The sequence below is a fragment of the Durio zibethinus genome, chromosome 13 (assembly GCF_047325235.1).
Source record: "Durio zibethinus cultivar Kanyao isolate XHJ-2024 chromosome 13, ASM4732523v1, whole genome shotgun sequence".
NCBI classification, from domain to species: domain Eukaryota; kingdom Viridiplantae; phylum Streptophyta; class Magnoliopsida; order Malvales; family Malvaceae; genus Durio; species Durio zibethinus.
The window spans coordinates 25,612,687-25,630,201 of NC_143174.1; the positions used below are offsets into that span (position 1 = coordinate 25,612,687).

The 17,515-nt window shown below is 35.4% G+C and overlaps 2 protein-coding genes across 5 annotated transcripts; both read right to left on the reverse strand.

Moving 5' to 3' along the window:
• Positions 1-1,069: 1,069 nt before the first annotated feature.
• LOC111304266 (myb-related protein 306-like) lies at positions 1,070-2,680 on the reverse strand. Its single transcript, XM_022900804.2, has 3 exons — positions 2,423-2,680; positions 2,162-2,291; positions 1,070-1,946 (listed from the first exon to the last, which is right to left on the reverse strand). The coding sequence occupies exons 1-3, from the start codon at positions 2,556-2,558 to the stop codon at positions 1,073-1,075; spliced, it is 1,140 nt and encodes a 379-aa protein (XP_022756539.1). The 5' UTR covers positions 2,559-2,680; the 3' UTR covers positions 1,070-1,072.
• Positions 2,681-8,620: 5,940 nt separating this feature from the next.
• LOC111303416 (RAF-like serine/threonine-protein kinase 20) lies at positions 8,621-17,098 on the reverse strand. 4 transcript variants are annotated; one of them, XR_002691764.2, is made up of 9 exons: positions 13,897-17,098; positions 13,710-13,814; positions 13,416-13,568; positions 12,282-12,445; positions 11,956-12,103; positions 11,510-11,632; positions 11,252-11,339; positions 9,008-9,430; positions 8,621-8,920 (listed from the first exon to the last, which is right to left on the reverse strand). XR_002691764.2 is itself a non-coding variant. In XM_022899663.2 (8 exons), exons 1-8 carry the CDS (start codon positions 16,363-16,365, stop codon positions 9,264-9,266), a joined length of 3,417 nt encoding a protein of 1,138 aa, XP_022755398.2. In that variant the 5' UTR covers positions 16,366-17,098; the 3' UTR covers positions 8,621-9,263. The 4 variants fall into 4 exon arrangements, 1 of the variants encoding a protein (XP_022755398.2); XR_016326799.1 differs by having other exon boundaries at positions 8,621-9,430; positions 10,391-11,339; XM_022899663.2 differs by having other exon boundaries at positions 8,621-9,430.
• Between the last annotated feature and the right edge of the window lie 417 nt (positions 17,099-17,515).

The window sequence follows — 17,515 nt, forward strand, 5'->3', positions numbered from 1 at the left end:
GACTTCAGTTCAAATCCTTTTATATTAAAAAAATAACACCTAAAAATTAGGGGCCCCTTAAAAAATTCCCATACTAATTTCAACAATAAAAAGTTAATTGTTATAACTTATAACCAATAAAATTCATCAAAACAAAGGCAATTTTGGGTAGGCTATTAGGGGGAAGATGCATGTTTCTTGTGCGAGCAGTAAGTTGTTTTTTTTCTTTGTGTTTTGGCAGTACAAGGTGAAATAATAAACCATGAGTTCCAATTAATCTTTACATATATGGTTTGCCGAACAAAAGGTAAATAAAAATTCTGAAGTCCCTTTTTGCGTAATTTTTCAGTTGCCAAGTAACTTTCTGGCTTCTACACCACAAAATTACCCCATTTTTCCATGTATATTTCGAAGGCCTTGAAATGCCAATGTCAATCAGGTTATTCTCTCCATGGAATCTTGGAACTGAGGGAACAACATAATAAAGTCATTGCACTAGAGTCCCAAATGCCTTTGCTTATTGTTTTATTCATTGCAAGTTGAAACCTTGATGCACATAATGCAGCAGCACAAACCTAGGGTATGTCGTGGTCCTATTTTTAACATGCATGCACCATACTCCTAATTTTCTTTTTGAATGTATTATTTTTTTCTAAGTTTTTAGGTCTCGATATAAATGTGATAACGTAACACTTGAAATATGTGATGTTTGTCCCATGTTTTAGATACATGGAAATATGTGTTTATTTTGTTTGTGCTCATGCAAACAATAAATATGAAAATGTACATATAGATTCTTATCGATTGAGAAAAAAACCCCACTCATATTTTTTATTTCCATTCTAAGGAAGACCTCAGTCAATATATATTTGTCTCAAAGCATTTTAATCTCTAGAAAAAAGGTAAAGCAACTACAGTTATAACCACACCATTCAAATTTGGTAAGACACTTAGAAGAAAATTAACATTATTATTCACACAATTTACATGATCTCTGTATGAAATCCGAGTGTTCCCCATCTTATGTCCACAACTAACTTAAAGCCTTGAACCAATCCCTACCCCCCCCCCCCTTTTTTTTTTGGTTCTCTAGCTACATATTATAACCTAATTCATAGTCTCGAAACATTCCATTGGATTGAAGAACAGAAGTTGAATCCCAAGAGTTGGAAGATGCTGATTTTGCATCAAAGTCACTAGACCACCAAATTAAGCTGTCCTTTGAACCATTCATCTCCTTGAAGCAATCGAATTCAGCCATTTGGTCTTCCTGTGGTGTATAACCAGCTGTTTTGTTATTGAAAAACTCTTCCAGCTCAGCCTGGAAGTTTGAAACTGGTTGAATAGCCTCATTAATTGGTTGTGGTATTCCGTGATGATCATTTCCATCTGTCTTTGGTACAGTTTCCGAGTCCATCAAATTGTCTCCTGTGCCAAAGGGAGCTGGGCCATCTGATGGAGATATTCCATCCGAAAAGTTATCCAATTCAAGTTCCTTGGCATTGCTGATTTTTGGATAATCTTGCCGTTGCACCAGAGAAGCTGTAGCAGCAGGTTGGTCATAGAAATCATCAGCACTTTGTTCATTTGCAGGTTGAGGGTTTTGCAGGAGAGGTTGCATAAGAAGGTTTCTATTCGAGGCCTGGATGCTTTCGATCATCTTTTCTTGCAAGGGATGAATCTTAGGCCATAGAGCAGGATTGTTGTAGAAAGAGAAAGGATTCTGAAGACTTTGAAGTTGCATATGGAGCTGTAGTCGTTCCAAGGCTGAGTTGCTTAAACCCTGTGAGAATTGATTATCATCTGCCCCCTTGGCTTCATTAAGGTCCTGATTCGAGGGCGACAATCTATTATTGTAATTAGATTGTTTGCGTCTCCCGAGTAGTTTCTTCTTCAGTTTAGTGTTCCAGTAGTTTTTGATATCATTATCTGTTCTTCCAGGCAGTTGGGCTGCAATTATGGACCACCTAAAAAGTAGATCCAGTCCTTTCAAAGTTATCCTCAACAAGAAGAGACGAAGCAAGGAAGAACAAAAGAAGAATTATAGAAACCCTAGGAAAAAAAGATCTGACTGTACAGTTTTGAGGTCTTGCATATATTTTCGTGGAGGATATCAAGGACAAAGAATAAAAAGACAAGCAATCCAAGCCTAATATATAGTTGGAGAGAAAAAAGAGTATACCTGCTTCCAATACTTATATAGAGGCTGCAGATGATGTTGTCTTCTTCTTCAGAGAATCCACCATGCTTAATGTTTGGTCTCAAATAATTCAACCATCTCAGCCTGCAACTCTTCCCACATCTCTTAAGGCCTGTGAATATTACCCAACAAATACAAAAGGTCAAGTCAATCAATCTTATAGGAACATGCAAATGAATTTCCCCAATACAAATCATTCAAAGAAACAAACAAGAAAAAAGTTCATGTAGGAATATAGGGCACCAATTTTCTGAGGAAGAGCAATCCAATTGCCTCCAGTGCCATACTTCTCGATATAAGCCTTGAGCTTAGCATCTTCTTCAGGTGCCCATGGACCTTTCTTCACGTTGGCTTTGTCACAGCAAGGCGCTCGACCCATCTCGCCCGAACGTGTGCTTCTTTTCTTCTTTTTCTTTCTTCAAAGCAAAGGAAGAGCAAAGGGAAAGCTGCTTAGATGTTTGGGGAAAATGGGGAAAGCAAAGACCAAGATTTATAGGTAAGAATTACCGGGTGACATAAGGCATTTATGAGGACAAAAAGGTCTTACAACTGACCCCCCCCCCCCCCTCTCTCTCTCTCTCTCTCTCTCTCTCACACACACACACACACCTTCATTATTCAACCCTATATTTCTCTTCCTCTCGATCTAGCGTTTGAGCAAGGTGTTATTCTCTCTTACTGTTTGGATTAGTTTGCTCAAACTATTATCACAACTAGACAAAGTACATCACGACTTTCTTCTTCTTTTGCATTTTAAATTGCACTGCTTTTTCTTCAGTTTGATTAGTTTATTATTTCGAATTGGACCCAACGCTGCATGTACTGGTTCATGATGAAAAAAAACCTTCTCCCCTTTCAGTTTTTCTTCTATATCATTGAATTGTTCCATTATTAATCTATGCTTAAACTTAATTAATTAGACTACGCTTAGAGGATTATTGTATACGGAAAATTAATTTAATGCACATGATTGGCTGCTACATGTAAAAAAGATTAATTAAAGAAGACCAAGAGATTAGAGCTATATAAGTGAATTATTTGAACCAAATATGTTTAATTATTAATTTTAACACCAATGAATTGTTAGTTCAGTGATATTGTAATTGATTTTGAAATTGAGTATCTCGAATTTGAATCCAATTGTAACACAAAAGATAAAAAATTATTAATTTTAACATATATAATCCTTGATATCTATGATAATTTTTACTGGGGGAAGTTTCTTGGAATGACAGCCAAGTGTTAAGATCTGTGGTCATATGGTATATTATGAGAGCATACCTTAAGATACGTATGTTAGTTGGAAAAGTAATAATCTATATGGGAAAACCAGTGTTGGACAAACTGAGACTGGCAACCATTTCTCCAAGTCTACTTGAAGATATTTTGAAACAATAATGTTTCTTTGGTTCTTTGAAGAAAGAAAGCAAAAGAAGCTTCATTCTAAAAAAGGAAACTTCATTTTTACACATATTAAACCATCCATGATCTATCCCCTTGATTTTACTTTTAAGCACAGAAGATGCGTACCTTTCTTTTGATAAACATATATAAAATTTTCGAATTTAATTAAATTAATTTCTGATAATATTTTTAGCACCTAATAAAGTTGATTCATACAATCTAACTTTGGCATAGCAAAAACAAAAAAGTTGATTCATACATGCTTAATTAAAACTCGATTCAGGCTTGCTAAGAGGTGTAGCCAACTCATAATATTGATATAATATCTTTTTGGGGAACCTGAAATCAAAGAAAAAAAAACTCGATACGGTGAAAGTACTTCTTTGAATTAGCTAGCTTACGATGCTATGCCACCCTGGTCTGATGGAATGGTTAGCCTTGGCTTTTTGACGTGCGCAGTGCCCTTAGTCCCTGGTCTGATGGAATGGTCAAGCATTGTACTGCACATGTGAAACATATTAAAGCAGTTGCCAATCTAGCTAGAAACTGCTTTTGCGACTACAATCAAGTCCAAAACACTAAATATTTGACCAATTAAGAGACCCCAACAATGTAATCAAAATCATTCTTTCTCTTATTGTTGTCAAAGTGTCAATCATGGTGACAGTAGACACATCATAGTCATGGAAAAACATCTAAGCTAGCATTGAAATCTAATCTGAGTACACAAAAATATAGAAGAAAAGCCTATAAAAGAAAGCCAAGGTCAATAAAAGCCACATCAACCTCGCAAATGATGCATGTGGATCTTTACAAACATATTTTCCACTTACATTATTCACTTTGTCAATGTAAGTGATAAAGCTGACAAATGGTTTCTCTCTTCCCTCTCTCTTCCCTTTTTTTTATGTAATTAATTCTTTGCCGTGAAATTTAAAATGTACATTATACTATTAAAACCTTTTTCACCTTTAGTAATGAACTATATTATGTATGCCTGAGAAGGCTTTCTAGACTATTCTATAAAATAAACTCTGATTTAGCAAAAAAATAAAAAAATAAAAAACTACTATGTATTTGTATTATATATATCTAATTAATTGCTAGTATTTGCAAATCTCTTCAATAGCAAATCTATTCCAAATATTGTATTGAAGTGTTGTAATAAAAGCAAAATTTATAAAAATATTGCTAAATTATATAAATAAAAGCTTTGCTAAACTTTTTTAAAAAACACAAATTATTCTTTAAAAAAAATTTTAAGGTCAAATTTATTGTTTTATCTCACATAATAAGAACTAAACAATTATAATATCAAATAAGAAACTTTATTAATTTGTTTTATAAAATCACACTTAAGAGATAACATATTTGAAATTTAAATTTTAACACTTCAAAACCTATGTCTTATTTCAAAATTGTGACTTCCTTTATAAAAAAATAATCACAATATCATCAAAATTGCTCTAACGCCTGTTCATATTGTGATATAATAAATTTATCAAGGTCTAACTGTTACAAGTTGGCTAGCTAGGGTTGCTGTGTAATTAACTGAAAAATAAGGGAAGGCAATACTTTAAGAAAAGTGAAGGGACAAAATGCCAAAGGGAAGCGGATTAAGTATTCAAACCTTTTAGAAGTAGCACCACTCATTGACCTTGGTTTCCTTACTATAATAATAATTTTTCCCGGGGATTTTATTAAGCTAGGAGAAGAAAGAAAAGGGTGTACTCCAGAACCCCAACTACATAGAAATAACAAGAGGAAAACTATCAAAATTGAAAAGCACTCGCACCTTCAAAATATTGATATGTTAATCTGTAAAGGGACTCAGTTCTTTTATAGATTTAAAAAGAAAAAAACATATTTCTGCTTGTCTTTTCTCTTAACACAAGAATCTATGCATTGGCATACAAACACCTGCATTTCATCATAAACAAGACCAAAGCTTAAGACTCCTTGAGTGAGAGCTGGTAAAGGGTGGGGGTCCTTTGATAAAAAGATAAGCTTGGATGGTTATTGGCTGCACACAATAATAACAACAATAATGGAGTGATGATTGATGTTAAGTGCAAACTAATTGGTTGCTTTAGTGAAGATTTCTATATCTTTGTTAGACCAGGGTACTTAATCAATTTTGGTTTAATACATGATAACAAACATACAAAATGTTGGTTGACTTTTGTTTGTGGGAATCTAATTTTTTCTTACTTGGCTCTCTTACCTAAACTGTTGATTCAAGTTCAATGGATAATCCAATTGCATTTTCGGAACAAAATTGGAATTGGGTAGTTGAGATAGATATCAACAAAGCTGATTGAATAGTTTCAAGGTGGATTGGTTAATTGCAAATGGCAGATCTATAAACCTCTCTTTTCTGAAGTTTGGGAGGTAAAAAAAGGATTAAATTCAGAAATTGACATTTGAAGCTGCTGATTTCCTGGTTTAACCAATCGTTCTATCATGAGTTTGGGGTCTTTAATTTATGTTTTTTTTTTTTTTTTAAAAGAAAAAAGAGGGTTAACCACTTAATCCAACCCTCATGTTGATTGCTTTTACACTGGCCAACTGCTTTTCGGATACTTTGATAGAAGTGTTGCTCCTTCCAAAATTAACTGAAGTTGGAATGGTTTTTCTAGAATAATAAACTCAAGATTCCTCCTTTTCTCTACATATCTAAAGTTTATTTTAGATCCCCGTAGAAAGCATTAGCAGAAAGTTAATTGATTTTCTTAGGCCTTTATCCTCTGGGGATTGGCTCATCCCTTTTGCTTTTTGACCCCTTCTTTTGAGGGTCTAAAACTAGACCTATATCACCTATGCATATGCATTTACTCAAAATTAAGCCAAAATGGCAAAATCCAACGGTATAGTACATATGTAGCTACATTATTGCAGTCCTTTTTTTTTTTTTATCTATAACCACCAAATCAATTTAGCTTGTTACTACTCCTTAAGAGGGATGTGATCTATAAGATTTTAGGACTTTCCCATATATACTACCTTTGAAAAGAAAAAAAAGGCATGCCTTCTCTCATCTTGTTACATTTTTTTTCTTTTGTATTTGAAAATGGACACCATTAGGATGAATATCAGGCGTGATGTAAAAGGACAATAACTATAAGTTCAAAGAAACTATATATACTAATCATTTATTTGATGATTCATGTTATTTTATTGATCTCTAAATCCACCTGTCATTTCCAGGTTCAATATTTCTACTACCCAAAGATCAAGATAAGATTTTGAGTTAATTTCCAAGATAAAAATCAGAAAGAACTAGGAAAGATCGTTAAAAATAGTCAGCTAAGTTGACAATGAGGCATGCAAATGGTGGACTTTCACACCATATTACTTGTTTAATTCTTTACAATATTGCCTTGAATATGACACCAACGGCTGACTTGCTCAACTCTCTTAATAATATGTATAATTATCGGCATATTTGAGTTAATTAATCAAACATGTCATTATCTTTCATGCACTTTTTGTAAAATAAGGGCAAAACGACGCTACAAATGGACGCATGCTACTGAGCTCAAATGGGGTCTCCAAGCTTTACCCCCTACCTCAAGTTATGAACAAATGTCAACTCCTGTTGCTTTTCTTTGTTTTGTTTATTTTTATTTTCGTAACAAACCAATTCCTTTCAGCATCCAAGGAATCGACATGTCACCTTCTATTTCACTAGCCAGAATTTTACATCATATTCGTATATATGGTTTTTGGAATTTTGTTGTTTCCTTGAGAAATTCCACAAGTGGAGTCAATGGAAGACTGATTTCAAGACATAATAAGTCTTTTTTTTTGTGATGTGGAGCATTATAATTGAGCATTTTTTTCTTTCTGATATTTCTTCCCTGGTTACAGTAGTTTACTCACCTAGAGACCATGCATAAATTTCAATGTAAAATGCGTCTTAGATTGCATCACACACTAGAAAGTGAGGCTTTTTCAGACCTTTGTCTCTTTATCTTTTGAACAGAGACAAAAGCCAAACTACCATAGGATGAATTCTCATTAGTGGGTGGGTAAATGTTTTGAAAACAATCATCAATACTTTAACAATATTAAAAGATATATTCGTAATCATGTAACTAATCTGATAATATCTCTATTTTTTAGTTATACAAATAAAATGAATTACAAATGAGAGAGACGAGGAAAATCCAATTCCAACAATAGTCTTTCGAAAACCCAATATCCATAAAACTCAAGTACTTACGTACGTACATAAAGGTTATGTTGAGAAGTCAATGGCACATTGGAAACTTTGACTTGTAAACAAAGAGTCTTTCCCGCGTGTTAGGTGCATGAGAATAAGATATAGCATCTGGGTTTCTAGAGAGCCAAGCCAAAGGGCGTTAGGGGGGTGGAGATGATGGTGTCACAGTATTTGACCCTGTGGTGTTTTGCTTGCGTTGGAGAGTTGGTGCTGCCATGCTAATTCCTACTTCACCTCATTTCTTTAATCATTAAAAACTTTAAAAAAAACCCTTCATGCCACATTAATTTCATACATATAAAAAGAACTTGCACTGTTGTACAGAGGAATAAAGTCCATCAAATGTTTGAATATTTATCACTCTTGATTTTGGTTTTCAATAAGTGTATCACAATTTTGGTCAGTGAAAGTGGGACATACAGAGTACGAATATCAACCAAACAGGATTGCCTCTTGATTTTGTGTTCTTTTCTCCCTTTCTTTCCCTTTTTTTATTGGAAGGGTGGGGGGCGCAGGGAATTCTTGCATGGAACCATTATTTCACTCAGTTAATGGAGGCTATTCCATGTAATATTTTAGTTAATTTTCACTTTTCCTGGCAGCAAACCCCTTGAACAACCAAGCACAATCTTATAACTAAAGATTCCTTGCCATCATAATAATACAATGTCCACCGAATCTCTGCTGTTTTTAAGGAATTATATATAGAACTGCACATAATAATTCAATGTTAGATTGGTTTTTACAGAGCAAACATTTGGATATTTTAAATGGAATAGTGCTTTTTAAGTTCTCAAAACTCCTAGTATCTAAGGAAAGGGCAGCGCTGAAGCATTCGAGCTTCACACAGCCACAATCATCATTGAATGGGAAGACCCTTTTGAAATAATCATATACATCTGAGATCCAATTTACACCATATATATATATATATATATATATATATATATATATACACGAACATTCTCGGTTTAATAATAATAATAATATGTTTGTCTTAAGTTACCATAAGCTTATATACAGATCTTCAAAAAATCTGTGTCCCATCTCAAATGATAGATGCATTCAGCCATAGTACCACCATCTTCATTGCACGCCAAATAGCAACAGTCCTGAGTGGGGAAGTTGAAACCTGTTAATGATCATAAAAAACCATTTTGCGCAAGATTTATGATTAAATTGTAAGAAGCGAAACCCACATCCCAATTGAACTTTCATGGCTCTCCGTGTGTTATGTAGTCTCCCTGAGTATAATTCAGCCCAGAGTGTATATATTTGCACTCTTGAAAGAACTCGTGGCAGTACTATAAGAGATCCATTACAGAAGAACCAAGGCATAGTAGTGTATTATTAGCCTAACCAGTAGATGACCTTAAACTGCAGTAACTGGGCCTCTTATTTTTCTTTTTCCCAGAACGATGGCGAGAAAGTGAAATCCTTGTTTCGGGATTGGCTTTATTTTACATTTATTGCAGCAGCCATGTTCCTCAGCCTCTGAGATACTTCTGAAAATGAAGGTCTCTCTGCAGGATCAGAGGCCCAACACTTTTCCATCAAAGTCTTCCATTCAGGATCACACCATGATGGTATTTTTGGACGTAAAGTGTTGTTTACAATTCCCCCTGCATATTAAAAGAAGAAACTTTTGGAAGAGATTGCAGTAAAAAATCCATTCACAGGCCAAGTTCACATCTACACATATATTCTGAAAGTAAAGTCCAAAAGCATGCATGCTAATAGAACGACGACGCGTAAGTTAGAAAAGATCCTTTAAATTATATTTAAATGTGTTAGAAGTCCATATCCGACAATTGATTTCTCTTCTATTTCAAATAACAAAGAACTTCATACTTATCTTCTTTGATAAGTATATACTAAATTCTTTGATAAACAAACTGCATCAAACTTAGACCTACAAACAAAAGAAAACAAAAAAAAATAAAGAAAAGAAGTCACTTCTTTTTTTCTCTTTTAGAAAGTAATTGCTTATTAATCGGTAGGATAGTTCCTCGAATGAACAGTAAATAACAATGCTGAAATTGTTAACAAGCAAACCATGCTTGGATAGTGCTAGAATAGTTAAAACTTACAAACTTTGTCCCTGACAAAGACATGACAACTTTGATTAGACCACTGCTTTTACAAATCAATGATGGAGGATCATCTCTGAGGCATTATTAGGGTTTTATTATTGTTTAGACTTATGGGATTTCCCCCATTTGTTAGAAGGACGGTTAGGGTTGGATTATGAAAGCAGATTATCATAATGTTTCAAGAACTTTCCCTAATTTGGATATTGAAAGTAGTCTCTTACCCTCTAGTATGTCCCTCTTTTTCTCTCCCTTCCCCTCTCTTTTCTCTCTTTCCTCTCTTTTCTCTCCCTACCCTGTTTCTCCTCCAGTACTGCACCAATAGGGAATTGAAAAACAGCACCTAAAGATTATAAATAAGCCTAAGTTCAAACATTACAAAAACTAATAGTTTCAAGGTTCAATAGCAGTAAATTAGATGGATAGCACCAATTATACAAGAATATACTAAAACAATTAACATTGAAGAACAGAACAAGGTTCAGCTTTCACCTTAAGTCTAAAGGCAAAGACATATGAAAAACTCAGAATTAACAAGGAATCTCCTCTCATCCCACCTCCCCCGGGGCATCTCCAAACACCCTCCCCCTTGTCTTTCTCTGCGTGCATGCAAAGCGTGCAACTACGGATGTTCTCCATGCATAGAACTCAAGAAATCAACCTCATGCATAAAATTTAAGTACCAAAAATTCAGATCATCTGCTAGAACAGATCAACCCGGAATAAAAATAATTCAGGTCATTTCTACCTGTAGAAGATCCAATTCTAGTTACAGATACATGCATTTCAATCATGACTCTGTTACAAGTCAAGAGACAATTTGGCTAAGAAATGACAACTTGAACCCAAAGCAAACATGGTGCCATTGGCCTATCGTCACAGAAACTGATGTTTTAGTAACAGATCGACTTCCAGATGTGTTAAACAAATTGCACAAGTTCCCTTTCCCTCAAAACATAAACTAAAAATCTTCCCAAATTCTTTTTCTTATTCTTCCTCCATTTTTTTCCAGCTATCAAATGAAGGTTGATATAAAAATTAAACTGTAAATAAAAAAGAGAAATTCTAACAAAACCTAGTTAATATTTATATAAGAAATAATCACTGCTACAGTGCTGGCCACATTTATGACTGTCAGGCATAGACCCACATCCCACAAAGGAATGTTTGATCTTTAGTAAGTTCTTCCTTAGAGCCAAATGAATATGTTGATGGACATGTCCAATACGTGTACCAGATATTTAGTCAGCGTAAAGTGAAGAAACAAAGTAACAAAGATTCTGAGCTGAATGTAACGAAGACATTTAGCAATTCGCTCTCAACATACAAGATACTACAATTTATGACAATTACCAATTATAGAAGCACAATGCATATCTGCATAAGGTTCTTCGCCAGTGAGTAACTCCCACATAACGATCCCGAAAGAGTAGACATCAATCTGAAGCACAGAAATTGATGAAACATGAATAAGATTAGTCTCTGGCCAAATAAAAAATAAATAAAATTAGTAAAAAATGCAATGTCTTAAGAAGCAAAGGAAACAAATAACTCATGTTGAAAACAGCTGTATCTGTTTCCAGATTTTCTATAGTCTGTATGTAATATTACCTTTTCAGATACCATGTTACTTTTACCACTCAAAAGCTCAGGTGCCATCCAGGGTAGAGTTCCACGAACACCTCCTGAAACTAATGTCTGTTGTCTGACCTTTGACAAGCCCAAATCGCCAATCTAAAAGGGTATGCGTGCATTGCATGAGTTCCAACTCCATTAACCATCATAAGAAAACTAATACTAACATCCTTGAAAAAAAAATTTATAATAAGAATCAATTGAAGACCAAGGTAAGAAGAGCCTATGCTGAAGAAACGAGCTCAAGCTGAAACTCTTAGCAAGCTGCCACTATTACAGAAATCAGAACAAGCTGACAATAACATCCAGAAAACTTTGGAAGAAAAAAAGTTTTGCTGACCCCCCATCTCCCCAACACCAAACACCATACCCAAACCCAACTTAAAGTTTTGAGTTCCAGAACAATTTATAAGACAGCATACCTTGCATACTGGACGCTGTGGATCTCTCATATTTACCAACAGATTTTCACATTTCAAATCAAAATGTACAATGTTCTTTCCATGCAAATACTCCATTCCAAATGCAGCATCCATGGCTATGATGAGTCTCTTACGACGATCAATAGTCCTGCTCAATAACATTATTGTGTCACACATATTACTTAGGGAAATATTACATTCTGGCTTGTTTAGTCTACCATGAAACGAAAAAAGGTGCATACTAAGGCAAACAACAACAATTATAGAACAAACGATAGTGAAGATGCTCAAATGGCAACCTGACCACATAGCTATTAACATGTTACCTGTCCTTCTTCTGTAAAAACTGCTTCAAGGATCCATTAACCATGAATTCGGTAACAGTAGCTAAGGATCCGTCAGGACCATCACGAACTATACCATAGAAAGAAACAACATTCGGATGATGTAATGAACTCAATATTAAAGCTTCTTTCCAGAAATCTGCAATCTATGGCAGCACAAAAATAGAGATTGCTATCAATAAATATATGAGAAGCATTAAAATATCATATATCATGAGAACTTTGAAAATAGAATACTTGAGAGGGACTAAAAAAATAACAATTGAACCATGTCCCACAAAATATCCTTGATTTAACAGCCACCATGCACAGGTATTAAATTGAAACGGTAAAACAAAAAGACCAAGTGTGAAAGAAAAATAGAAAGATATAAAAAGCAAATAGCAAAAGCTGGTCTTTCCAGGAACATATGGTAGGACAATCATAAACAAGGGCAACAAGGAACTCTCATCATAGTGATAACAAAACCTCTCAACCAGGATCCTGCCAAAGAGGAAAGAAAGAAGAGGAACAAATTGGCAGGAAGAGAGTTTATTACTGCAAAGTTATTCTTTGACACCCTTCTATGATGTCATAAGTAGAAACGGAAATTTCCAACATTCAATCCACCAGCTAAATTGCTTCACAATATTTATAAGAATTCTCCTTCACCTTTTCCTTTTGGTAATGATCCAAGCTTTATAAGCCACCATATGCCTTGAGTGAAGGCATAGAAAAAGCAATAATAAGCTACATAATTTCTTCTTTATTACTAATGTTATAAACCACTTATATTTTTGTTCTGTGTGAAACAACATAGTGGTTCATTCTTCAAGTTCTATAAGCACTTATCTTTTAGTCATTGTGCAATAATTGGAAAAAAAAAAAAGGTTGCAAAAAACATGAACTTTGCTTATTTCCCTTTTAACTTATAACCAACTCACAAGCTTTTCTACTGTGGTATATCCCTTTAAAACTTCGCTACACGGATAAACAAATACCATAACATCTATGACATATAAGACATATCTGGTGAATTCACCCTTTTGACCATCAAGCAGCCTTGTATTACAAGGATATATATTTCAAGGATAAGAAACAAACTTTATGAAAAGGAAAATTGAAAATAGTTATTACCAAACGTTCTCTTTCAGAAGGCCTCCCTGCAAAGCAGCTGGCTTTAATTCTCTTGATTGCTACATCAGAACCTTTCCATTTGCCATGATAAACTGCCCCATACGTCCCAGAGCCTAATTCTCGGATCTCCTCTAGATCATCATTTTTTATTGTCTGAAGGTAAAACGCAATTACCATCAGAAACAAAGTAACAAAACATGTGCAAACAAAGTAAAAAAATTCAATGATCTTAAGAAATAATAGTGAGAAAGAAATTAAAGTAAATATGAGGAAAAAGGAAAAGAAAACAATGACCTGTAAGCCTCTTGAAATAGCTTCTGCCTCAGCCTTTGTTGGCTCAATTTTGGAAGGGGTTATGTTGTCATTATCAGAATCCAATTCCAACTCCCCATGGGCATTCTAGAGTGCAAAAAGATATTAGAAAAAGAAAAATATAACATTGAAAAAGTTCTTCAATATAGAAATTTTTCTTCAATCGCACCGCTGATTCAGATTCATTTACAGCAGCTTCTTTTTCAACTCCATCACACTTCTCAGAGGCACCATCTTCAGCTTTGGCTTTCACTTCTTCAACCTCTTCTAAAGCTGCTTTTTTAACTGAAGCAACAAACTCTGGTATGAAACTCAATCGGTTTACAGATAGCTTTGAATTTTCAGCAGCACTAGGATCCTTTTCACCAGGTTTTGCCTGCTCACCACCCTTTTCAGCAAGTTTTAAGCACTTTGAAATGCTAGACTCAACAGATGCTACTTTAGATTCATCTTCAGTATTTTTTATTTGCTCTGGACAGCACATACTTGGAACATCAGATTTTTCCATCTTTACAACATGGTTTGCTTCTGTATCTTCCATGGGAGCAATTTTCTCCTCAATCCTCAATGCTCCAGTGGCATTAGAATCATCTAGGGATTTTGGATTGTTACTGGAAACAGATATATCATGAATTAAAGTTGAAGGTTGATCTGGCGACTGCACATGTTCTGTGGAAGTGGCAAAATTTAGCATATCTTGTGGGGATCGAACTGGTTCAATAGTGCCAGAGTGTTGAGTTTCCTGACCATGAGGGCCAGCATTCACCTTGAGAGGATGCGCACAAGCATTGTCTGGAACAGCAGTCCCATCAAAACCCAGCAACTTTTGTGAAGACTCAACCCAAGGATTTTGATTATCTGTTGCAACACAAAGCCTTGCACTACCTTCTGCCAGGCCCTTCAAAAATGCAGAGTTAACTGCACCATTTACTTGCTGGGGGGGTAAGCCAGATGCTTCATAAGCAGGCCCACCATGAATTGGGTTCTGAACGTTTCTCCATAAAGACTGTACGTGGACATGTCCATGTGATGCTTGGTAAACATTATCTCCTACATATGGGTAAGGATAATTCCCATAGCGTACTCCATATTCTTCAGGAGAAATGTGCAGGTGGGATGAAGCAACCACAGCTTGACCCGGAAACACTTCATTCCCCAATTCAGATCCAGTTTGGTAATGAACAAAGTTTGAGGGCAGATGATGGCCATCAGTTAAACTAGCATGCCCAAGAGGTAAATTCATGCCAGCACCATCTAGAACATAGTGGTCATTCAATCCTCCAGCTCCAGGTGAATGATTTCTCGCTTCCTCAACACGAGGGTTCAATCGGTGCTGCAAAACCCATCCTCTTTCACGACTGTGTGTCTCACCATAAGCAGAACAGGGATCAGTTTGATCTTTGGAATAAAACCCATGATCCAATTTCCCATCTGCATTCAGCATGAAAGCTTCCCGGTTTGGGGGGCATTCAGTACATGGATTATTAACCTGAGGAACTCCATTTCCCATGTTGGGATGCTCCAAATGTGGTGGTTGATTTCTGCAGAAAGTAGCCCTGCAGTGCTCGCAGATGTTGTTCCCTTCAAAAATACCATGACCATGAAGTATGTTACCAGGAAAACTACTAGTCTTATCCCCAGAAATAACTCCGGTTGGCATCCATACTACATTATCTGAAAACTGTGGCTGGTGTTCATATTGGGGATGATGATTTAATTGCTGCCGCATATATTCTTCAGGCATTCTATCCAAGCATTTGTCTGGTAATTCTGGAAATGGAACTCGGTAATGAGAAGAAGATGGTGAAGGTGGAAACTCTGATAGCGTTCTGGCATCATGGTGTCCATGGTGTCCATGGTGCCTAGGAGAATAGTAAGCAGGACTCCATGGACCTTCCATTTCATTGTACCTCTGAGGAACTGGTTGCTGGAACTGCAAAGACCCCATATGAGGAATAGTAAGATGATGCAAGTTAAATGGTGGCACCAACATCTCACCACTCCTCTGGCTATGAAGGCCATCATCAATGCTCATGCTGTTAAAGAACTGTTCTGCTAAATAAATATCATCAACTGAAGCCATCGCAGGAGAGTCACACTTGCTAAAATCAGAACCCTCATTTAAACTGTTCAAAGCGTCCACATACCTTCTCTCAGTCTCCCTCTCATCCCCATCAACATAGTGTGATGAACCATCTTGGTCAGGATGCGAAAACAGAAAAATCCTAAGCCTAGTAAACCCATCGCCCGAACCCAACTTCTCATACTCTTCCATCATGTTAGTCACATCATCATCATTCACAACTGACACTAAAGCATCAAGATCCTCATCTGGCTGCTGATATTTCAACACCGCTGCCCCATCATAAAGCTCCCTCATCTTACTCATCAACTCCTCATATCTAATATCCATTGGCACGCTTACAATTCGCGTTTCTCCACCAACATACCTCAATTTCCCATCTTGGGGTCGAGGCAAAATGCTGCCTAAGAAGCTGCACAAGAATTTTACACGCGGGGTTTCATCATTGGAACTAGGGATGGAGGAGGATGCCGGGGTTGATGAAGATGAATCCATCAAATACACAGCTTGATTACTATGCTTCTCTTGATTATCAACTATTCCTTTATTACACATGGGAAGGTTCTTAGCTCACACCATGTAATTCAACTGTGTCAAAAACTCTACCCAAAATGGAAACCAATATACAAGTTCACTAATTAACACCAGGAACAGATTGATTCTCCATCTGGTAACCCAGAGAGAGTACCAGAAATCATCAAATCTCTCAAATTCTCAAACACGCAGAAAGCCAAAGAAAGGATAAACTAAACTGACTCCAACTAAGCAAACAAAAAAGCTACCACTCAACTAAATTCATCAACAGCTGAAACAAAAACCAGCAAAGCTTCCAAATTTAGTGGTTTCCAGATTCAATAAAAGAAACCCAAATCAGCTTTAGTTAGAAATAAATTAAATCCAAAGTTAAAAAAAAAACACTGAAAATTGGGTATTGTAAAAAAAAAAATGAAACTTTTTTTCTGTTTTCTCTCACTGCTTGATTGGATGAGGCTATTTTCCCATAAAAGGAAGAATGATGATAATATGGGGTTGATCTAAAGAGAGAAAAAAAAAAGTAAAGAAAAATTGGGGAAAAGAGAATTGGTGAAGGTGAAGGAGGAGGAAGACGAGTGCCACAGGCAAAGGAGAAAAATGGGGAATTTTATTGGAATGATGCCAAGGCTGTACGCCAGGTATGTCCCACGTGGCACAACCATCTTTCAATCTTTCTTTCTCTTTCCCTCCTGCCTTCTTTTTATCATCTCCTCCCTCAACCCTTGCGCGGATGCTCTGTTTTTTTCTCGCCACCTCATTTTTCTTTTCCAAAATAGCAATTATAGTATTATTAGTCATTGTCTAATCTAGGAAAAGAACTTTTTTTTTTTTTTTTTTCCTCTTTATGGTGTTTTCAATCTGAATAGTTAGAAACTTGAAGGTTAATACACTTTTTTGTCTTTTCATGTTTGATTTAAAACCCCTCATACAAGAGATATCGGGATATTATAATACTTATGTATCTATAATGTTTTTCTATCTATGAACTTTTTACTATAATTTATTTTATCTATAATGAGATTTTTTGGACTTGAGATGAATAGAAAAGGATCCAAGGGATAAACTTCAAAAACATGAAAAAAAATGTAAAATTTATATATTTAAAATTTTAATAAAAATGAAAAAATATATTTTGTTCTTGATATATTAATATGAATTATAACTCAATAAT

What these genes read in the sequence shown, in the direction of transcription:
- LOC111304266 (XM_022900804.2), bottom strand. Translation starts at nt 2,558, where the DNA reads ATGGGTCGAGCGCCTTGCTGTGACAAAGCCAACGTGAAGAAAGGTCCA. An exon ending in TGCTCTTCCTCAGAAAATTG is followed by an intron (nt 2,292 to 2,422) that starts GTGCCCTATATT and finishes TAATATTCACAG; the next exon opens with GCCTTAAGAGATGTGGGAAG. An exon ending in TATATAAGTATTGGAAGCAG is followed by an intron (nt 1,947 to 2,161) that starts GTATACTCTTTT and finishes TCTACTTTTTAG; the next exon opens with GTGGTCCATAATTGCAGCCC.
- LOC111303416 (XM_022899663.2), bottom strand. Translation starts at nt 16,365, where the DNA reads ATGTGTAATAAAGGAATAGTTGATAATCAAGAGAAGCATAGTAATCAA. An exon ending in CTATTTCAAGAGGCTTACAG is followed by an intron (nt 13,569 to 13,709) that starts GTCATTGTTTTC and finishes TTTTACCTTCAG; the next exon opens with ACAATAAAAAATGATGATCT. An exon ending in GTAACATGGTATCTGAAAAG is followed by an intron (nt 11,340 to 11,509) that starts GTAATATTACAT and finishes TCTGTGCTTCAG; the next exon opens with ATTGATGTCTACTCTTTCGG.